General features: G+C 40.9%; 2 protein-coding genes and 1 long non-coding RNA gene across 6 annotated transcripts; 2 read left to right on the forward strand and 1 right to left on the reverse strand.

Annotated features, from left to right (window-relative positions):
- Position 1: 1 nt before the first annotated feature.
- Positions 2-1,740, forward strand: LOC143215410 (putative dimethyladenosine transferase). Its single transcript, XM_076437524.1, has 5 exons — positions 2-132; positions 236-605; positions 720-1,065; positions 1,147-1,253; positions 1,330-1,740. Exons 1-5 carry the CDS (start codon positions 72-74, stop codon positions 1,370-1,372), a joined length of 927 nt encoding a protein of 308 aa, XP_076293639.1. The 5' UTR covers positions 2-71; the 3' UTR covers positions 1,373-1,740.
- On the reverse strand, positions 1,303-6,418 carry LOC143215404 (uncharacterized). 3 transcript variants are annotated; one of them, XM_076437514.1, is made up of 7 exons: positions 6,250-6,418; positions 5,028-5,488; positions 4,699-4,944; positions 4,354-4,625; positions 4,093-4,254; positions 3,745-3,970; positions 1,303-3,656 (listed from the first exon to the last, which is right to left on the reverse strand). In XM_076437514.1, exons 2-7 carry the CDS (start codon positions 5,423-5,425, stop codon positions 2,552-2,554), a joined length of 2,409 nt encoding a protein of 802 aa, XP_076293629.1. In that variant the 5' UTR covers positions 5,426-5,488; positions 6,250-6,418; the 3' UTR covers positions 1,303-2,551. The 3 variants fall into 3 exon arrangements, with proteins under 3 accessions (XP_076293629.1, XP_076293628.1, XP_076293630.1); XM_076437513.1 differs by having other exon boundaries at positions 5,028-5,471; positions 6,250-6,406; XM_076437515.1 differs by lacking the exon at positions 6,250-6,418 and adding an exon at positions 5,999-6,221 and having other exon boundaries at positions 5,028-5,471.
- On the forward strand, positions 5,626-7,419 carry LOC143215414 (uncharacterized). 2 transcript variants are annotated; one of them, XR_013010378.1, is made up of 3 exons: positions 5,626-6,150; positions 6,222-6,442; positions 6,603-7,419. It is a non-coding gene; the product is annotated as an uncharacterized LOC143215414 (long non-coding RNA). The 2 variants fall into 2 exon arrangements; XR_013010377.1 differs by lacking the exon at positions 5,626-6,150 and having other exon boundaries at positions 6,312-6,442; positions 6,508-7,419.
- Positions 7,420-8,073: the final 654 nt, after the last annotated feature.

An 8,073-nucleotide genomic window follows, 5' to 3' on the forward strand; every position in this document is an offset into this window, starting at 1 on the left:
ATTTTGGCATTATTTTATTTGCGGATTTTGTACATGTTCCAAGGCAAGTTGCCGAAAACAACACAAGCAAGATGCCGAAAGTTCGAGTACAGAAAAAGTTCCGCGTGCATAAGGATGTGGCGGCGAGGCAGGGTATGAAAAATCTTTCTCGCTAGAAAATGAGGTTACATTTACAAGGTAAAAATCGTAAAAATAACTATATAAATAAAAATGATTGTATTTGTTCGCGTATTAGGTATTATGTTTAACACGGACATCGGTCAACACATTTTGAAAAATCCATTGATCATTCAAAGCATGGTTGAGAAAGCTGCTGTTAAGTCGACGGATGTTGTACTGGAAATTGGTCCTGGTACCGGTAACATGACAGTGAAATTATTAGACAAGTCCAAGAAGGTAATAGCGTGCGAATTGGACACTAGAATGGTAGCAGAGTTACAAAAACGTGTGCAAGGTACGCCGTACCAAGCTAAACTGCAGATCATGATAGGAGACGTTCTCAAGACGGCGGAACTACCCTTTTTCGATTTGTGCGTAGCCAATATACCGTACAAGATATCGTCGCCTTTGGTATTTAAACTGCTGTTGCACAGACCACTGTTCAGGTAATTTTCCAAGAAATATATACTATATACAAAATATATCGGTATGTATACAAGAAGAAATTGTTAGGTTTGATCTTGATCGGCACACATTATATATATATGTTATCTACACAGATGCGCCGTACTTATGTTTCAAAGAGAATTCGCGGAACGTTTAGTGGCTAAACCAGGAGATAAATTATACTGTCGTTTAAGCGTAAATACTCAGCTATTAGCTAGAGTGGATATGCTGATGAAAGTAGGAAAAAATAATTTTAGACCACCGCCAAAAGTCGAGTCTAATGTAGTTAGAATAGAACCTCGCAACCCACCACCCCCTATTAATTATCAGGAATGGGATGGTTTAACGCGAATCGCGTTTGTTAGAAAAAACAAAACTCTTTCCGCAGCATTTAAGCAAACTATGGTACTAACGATGCTGGAGAAAAATTATAAGCTTCATTGTAGTCTTAATAACAAGGTAATCTGGATGCTGTAGAATTGATAAGAATCATTTAGGAACTATTTAAAATGATATCTCTTTTACGATGTGTGTATATAGACGGTACCAGAAGGATTCGATATTAAGGAAATGGTGAACGATATTTTGCTAAAGGCAGAGGCCGAAAATAAACGTGCCAGAACTATGGATATAGATGATTTCATCAGGTGAGATAACATTTCTCGCGTTTACACTGGTTCATAATCTCGTGTGCTCGATTTCATAATACAATTTTTATTTTAGCCTTTTACATGTATTCAACGCAGAGGGAGTGCATTTCACGTAATTCAGAGCCTGAATCGCGCGCGCGTGCAAACGCATTCTGTAAATTAAATATTAACAAGAATCGATCATGTACGAATAATGGAGGAATAAAGAAATTTCGTTAAGAAAACAAGAAAGAGGAAATGAGGAAAGGAAGAAAAAAGCTACGATCGAAACTCGCCGTCAACACGTAGAGTGAAAAACACGTAACAGCCTTGAAAAGAGGGGAAAAGAGTCAGCATTACCCGTTACAAACCAGTTATTTTATGTTATTTACGAGATAACATGTATAATATATACTACTATACATATAACATTTCTAGGTTTACCTACTTAACAAAAAATTTGATATTTGTGTAAACATTTTAATTAAATTATTTGTTTATAAGATACACGTATATATTTACAGAACATTCTTTGGGAATTAAGATCGTAATGAACGATATACCCAAGTTTATTGTACATTGATGAAGATAATGGTGAGAGATAATCATTTGTAATCTGTCAGACAATCTTCTTGTGTGTGTAGAATATGCGCTGTTCTATAACACACTATGTATATCCAGAACCGTGACACTGTACCTGGGTACTTTTATTTAACTATTTTTACTTCTCTTTTTTAATAAAAAACCAATCTCGCGATTTATACCGAAAAAAGCATGTATAAACTGGAGAAAGAACTATATATATATCAATGTCGCGGAATTTTTATACAGATTCTTCGTGTCTTCTTTTTGAATATTATCAAACAGAAATGGAAGCCATCCTCGTATCGTAAGGCAAAGGAATGAAATTAAATACGAATGCATGTTTTGTATAATGCGGTTACTTTTCTTGTCTTCTTGTAATAGTAAGAATGTATGTTGCCTCTAAACCGCAAATAACCGGTGCACCATGCTTCACATCATTGTTTATAGTTTATGCGCGCACGACTGCTTTATTAGAAAAAGGATCAGTATAAATCTGTTCAATTCTGAGGGTCGTTCCTCTGCTTACTGGAGTTTTCAATCAACGATTAAATGCATCTTCGCGATGTCATTGATTTTGATTTGGTGTTACCCTGAGATCTTCTATGGCTCTTAACATCTCTCTCGAAAGCTTCTTTATTCTTTATTTTTGCATCTGTCTGAAGTCTCTGAATCATTCATCGAATCGGAATGTTTCAATGGGCCGCGCGAACGTGTGTGTGTGTGTGAATCTTTTAAACAGGATGTCGTCGTGTTAATCGTGATCGCTTAGACGAGCTATACGTTCTACTGTTCGACCGTTTTCTTTTCTTGCTTTTGTGCTTGTCTTTGTGTTTCGATTTTTTCTTATGCGTGTACGATTTACTTGAATAATTGCTGCACTGGCTATGGGACCGGAAACGATCGTCGTCGTCAGACTGCTTCGAACTGCTCAAATTCAGCGGTTTCGATTTCTTCGATAAAATTAATTTCTTCCTTGAAACGTCTCTGCTGTTCGAATTGCTATCATCGTCACTCGGCGGATGATCTCGTTGAGATTCTCTTCGCCTGAAACTGACGACACATTTCTCTTTCTGGGACTCGTAAGCGGATGATGAGCTGCTACTTCTTGGCATGGATTGCCAATCATCCTTATACCTAGATTCCTTCCGATGAGAATCCTTCGTGTCCGTGGTTTGTCTGGCTTTCCCTCTGGTTCTGGTCACTCTATCGGTTCTACTAGTAGTTGTCTCAAAATCGCTCGAGCTAGTAGTGTATGCCGCCCTCTTGGATCTCTTCGGTGTACGAGATTTAGCGTTGCCAGTTTCCTCGTCCGATTCGCTGCTACTGTCGCTGCTGTACGTCTCGTCGTCGTCGTTCAAATACAGACTACTTTCCTTCTTGATCAAATCTTTCCGAACACGCGGCGCGGTACCTTTCGTAGAGAATTGCGAAGATCTTGATTTCTTGTCGTCCATTGTCGCCTTGATCTCGCTCTCGTGGGAACTGGAATCACTACTGCTGCTGCTTATCCGTTTCTTTATCGTACGCGAGGTTCTCTTCACCGCCACTCGTTTCCTCGCATCGCTCTCCGCTTCGGAACTCGACAAATTTCTCGTTCGATTACGAATCCTGGTTTCGCCTGAACGATTTCGTCTCTTGGTGGTGGTCGTGCTCCTCTTTGATTTTCTCGAACGACTTTGATACTTCCTGCTCCTTCTACAAATAACGTAACCGTCGTCCGCCGAGTCGGTGTCGCTTTCCGTAGACGATGAGTGGATAGAGCCTCTTTTCTTAACGGTATGGGATGTACCGGGTTGAGTCGAATTGTCTCCGTAATAAAATGTAGACGTGGAAGACCTGGGGAAATGTGATTCGCGGATTAGTGATTCGTTGCGAACGCAGGTTTGAACGCAGGCAATTGCCTGCAGCAGTTATATAAACTTACTGTGCATTATCGTTCGATGCTTGAGTAGAAACATTTACTTCTTCAGGATCCGAAGATACTAACTCTATGATTTCCGGTGTTCTCTCGTGGCGAGGTTTCACGTAACCGATAACTTCGCAATCATCGTTATCGGACGAAGAGAAGTCTGAAGAAATGGTCAGGACGTCCGGTACATTGTTGTAACGATGAATATCCAATTGGAGCATCTGTCCTACGGTACTCGGACCTGGTCAACGAAACGCGATTTTAAACCTAGCGTTCTAATTTCCGAAAAGATTATAAATTTGAATTATTCAACCTAAAAGAACCACATAAAGTTCGCGCAGAGATTCAACAAAATCTGTGTACCAGGTACGTTAAACGTATGGGGTCCTGTGCTGGGCGCTACAGTATTCATTCTGAGGTCTATCGCTTCATCCAGAACTCGGACGTCCGAATCGTCAGAACTAATACTGTTCTGGCTACTGGATGCTGGCGAATCAATATTTGGTACGTATTCCCTCGAAAGTCCTGCAACACAATTTCGAAATATTTTACCAACCTGTTTTGGCCGGCAAATAGGCTGCGTAATAAATCGAATCAAGAATCAACAAATCACCGCCGCTGTACCTTGACGCAAATAGATCACAGACTGATCGTATCCAAGTAGATCAAAGTTAGTCCGTGCATAATTAAGTAGTTCGTGTACAAAGTGATCGGTAAACGTTCCAAAATATGGGTGCACCAGATCTCGGAACTCGGGGCTCCTAATGTCGTACTGGCTAAGGGCTCCTAATATAATTCTCATCACGTACGCGCCGTGCGCTGCATTGTTGTTGAGTAACGCTTGTAGTTCTCTGTTTAACCAAGGAATCAGTCGGTTCAACTCTCTTGGTTCTCGCCTGCGAACCAAGTACGGTTATATACCATATGTGGTAGATTGACTGTTGGCACTTGAGCGGAGCAGATACTAACCGATAGTAATCTGCGCTGCATTCGCGGAAACGGCCAAACACATCGGGCAATGCTGTAGCCCAAATTCCATGCCTATAAATGGACCTACGATAAACAGCAGAGTTTGCTCGTGTACGTAGACGCTCTCTCATGGGAACTGGCGGCGGCGGAGCTATGCTTGGCAACGACAGTTCTCTTCTCGCCACTTGTTCCCGATCGATGAGCAGCGCTTCGTGTGGATTTCGACGATGGCCTGTCATAGTTGTTCTAGAAAAGAAATTCAAACGATTTATCGCATGGAATTGCCAATTTGAAATTCACCAGAATTACACAATTTTCACTCTATATACCTATAATGAAAACGATGTCCGACGACGTCCACCGCGTGTCCAAGATCAAAATTGATATCCAACGTAGTTGCCAGCTCTCTAGGTACATGGTATTGATCGTAGTCTTCCTCCGATCTAACATTGTGTATAATGGATTTAAAGGTCTGTTTGCACAGCGGACATTCCGTTTTTATTTTGGACCATTGAAGCAGACAAGTGAAACAAAACTGGTGAAGGCAACTGTCCGTAAACGATGTGTTCACCAGCTTGCCTAAACAAATACTGCAATTCGGCGGCGGTGAAACAGCGCCGTCGCTCCGGTCGCTACTATCAGGATTCTGCTGCACGGGTGCTTCGGACTTTATAGGCTCCTCTACTACTCCTGGAGTAGAATCTTTAATCTCTAACGGACCTTCCATCGTGATTCAACGTGTTTGCCCTTCCATTTAAAAAAGAATCTCTGTCCTGAAACGCAATACACACTGTGTTCCGTCGAAACGATGCTCTCCAACAATTCGTACTTTCGGTTGATATTAAACAAATTTCTGATTACAATAATTCTTAATGATGCATATGCGAAATAGTATGTTATTCGCTGAAATTTATACGAACACGATATTTCCGAGAATAGTGTACACGACTTTTTGCGCAAGAATGCGAAATATGGAAATTTCGCGTTGATAATGCGAAATAATAGTAAAGGAACGCGAGCTATTCGGTGTCTGTGTGTCAAGTAGCTCTGCATCACGGTAAAATCTTCAACGAGAGATCGAGATAAATCGTAATATGTACGTGGAGTAGAGCGCGATTAATCAACTAAATTCTCTGAATGGCACTATTCGAAAAAAGGGCATCCGCAGAACGCGACTCAAAATAGTGACGAACTCGTACACGGAGAACGAAATAGAAACGATGCTATTTACGTTTTCGTCGGGATCGATCTGTCACAAATATGTGACGAATAACACAGTTACTTTGACGAGAAGACAAACCTTTACTGCGCGCGTGATACCGTCTCGAACGAGGAGAAAACCGAGTTTTATGTTCCACGGTTTCTTTTCGTCGCGAAATCGAGAGAAAAAAAAGAATAAGATACGTCACGTAGACTGTGTACAGAAGGCGTCGTAAAGCTGTTTGATAATCGGTATGTTTCCATTTTATTCAACTTGTTATTGATTATCGATGTCACTCTATTTTTTCCCATAAATCATGCAGCTTGACGGGACGGGTATGATTATCTTACCTTCGAGGTAATAACTCGCGGAGAAGCCTAACAAACCAGCTTCGACAAGCCAAACAATTTTCAACGACGTCTCGCAACGAAGCTATCTTTTTCGAGAACGAGCAGTCTTATAAAAGTCCATGATCACAAAGCGGAAACTGGCGTAGCATAATATGTACCATGAATGAGACAGATACCGAACTACCTAACGAAGGTGAGAATGGGTGAGAATGATTGTGACAGTGATGCACCGCGTAAAAGTTCCTAAAATTTCCGCAGTGGTGGCAGATGGATTGCAGATGATTGCAGATGAGATGGATCCACGTGATTGGATCCACACGCCACGCAGATCCAAATGTTTTTTTCGATTACAGATGGAGCTGATAGACGCTGATAGACATTCAGGACACTGATATATATATATACTGATATATACTATGGATACGGTATTGCCATAAGCCGCAGCTGCACGGCTTTTTAGCCCAAATTGAACTAGTGATGGGCACCATCGACTAAATCGATAGTATTCAACTACTATTTTCAGTCGACTGATTTTTTAAACTATCGACTGAATTTAGTAGTGGTGGGGTTACTATTTTCAGTCGACTGTTTACACGTCGCCATCTTGAAATTTCAAATGTCAGTGTCAGACAGTGTCAGACGATGAAACGAAAAGGTTAAAAATACATAATTATCACAGGACGTGCAAATATGCAAGTAATGAAATATGTAATAGATATTTCAATACTTTAATTCATATTGGATGTTAAAATCTTATTGCTATTTATGCAATATAAACTATATATGTGATATAAATAAATTGTGTACATTTATATTTATAACGTAGTGTATGAATTTATTATTAAATAAAGACAAAATCATTCAATCACGAAATTTAATATCTCTGTACTGTCCCATAATGTCCTACTATTCATTTAACAAGCGAACATCGAGAATAAGAGTAAATACGAGAATAACCTGTAAACGACTGAAAACTATCGACTAAATTCAGTTACTGAATCAGTCGCTTAAACTATCGAGCTATTGGTTGAATTTTAACGGCGGATGTTTTGAATAAATTTTATAAGATTTACTATCAAATACATTCACTCATTAGCGATATCGAATTATTAAAAATTATTTTTATTATTATTAATTATTTAATTATTGTCTGGTATATTTACCCCAATTTACTCTTACTGTGTTTTCGCTCGACTAGCCTGCGGGATGCATCCTATCACACGTGTTTTTACTCGACTAGCCTGCGGGATGCATCCTCTCGCACGTGTTTTTACTCGACTAGCCTGCGGGATGCATCCTCTCGCACGTGTTTTTACTTGACTAGCCTGCGGGATGCATCCTCTCGCACGTGTTTTTACTTGACTAGCCTGCGGTATGCATCCTCTCGCACGTATTTTTGCTCGACTAGCCTGCGGTATGCATCCTCTCGCACGTGTTTTTACTCGACTAGCCTGCGGCAAACATCCTCTCGCACGTGTTTTTACTCGACTAGCCTGCGGGAAGCATCCTCTCGCACGTGTTTTTACTCGACTAGCCTGCGGGATGCATCCTCTCGCACGTGTTTTTACTCGACTAGCCTGCGGGATGCATCCTCTCGCACGTGTTTTTACTCGACTAGCCTGCGGGATGAATCCTCTCGCACGTGTTTTTACTCGACTAGCCTGCGGGAAACATCCTCTCGCACGTGTTTTTACTCGACTAGCCTGCGGGAAGCATCCTCTCGCACGTGTTTTTACTCGACTAGCCTGCGGGATGCATCCTCTCGCACGTGTTTTTACTCGACTAGCCTGCGGGATGCATCCTCTCGCACGTGTTTTTACTCGA

This window comes from Lasioglossum baleicum, chromosome 13 (assembly GCF_051020765.1).
Source record: "Lasioglossum baleicum chromosome 13, iyLasBale1, whole genome shotgun sequence".
Taxonomy (NCBI): Eukaryota; Metazoa; Arthropoda; class Insecta; order Hymenoptera; family Halictidae; genus Lasioglossum; species Lasioglossum baleicum.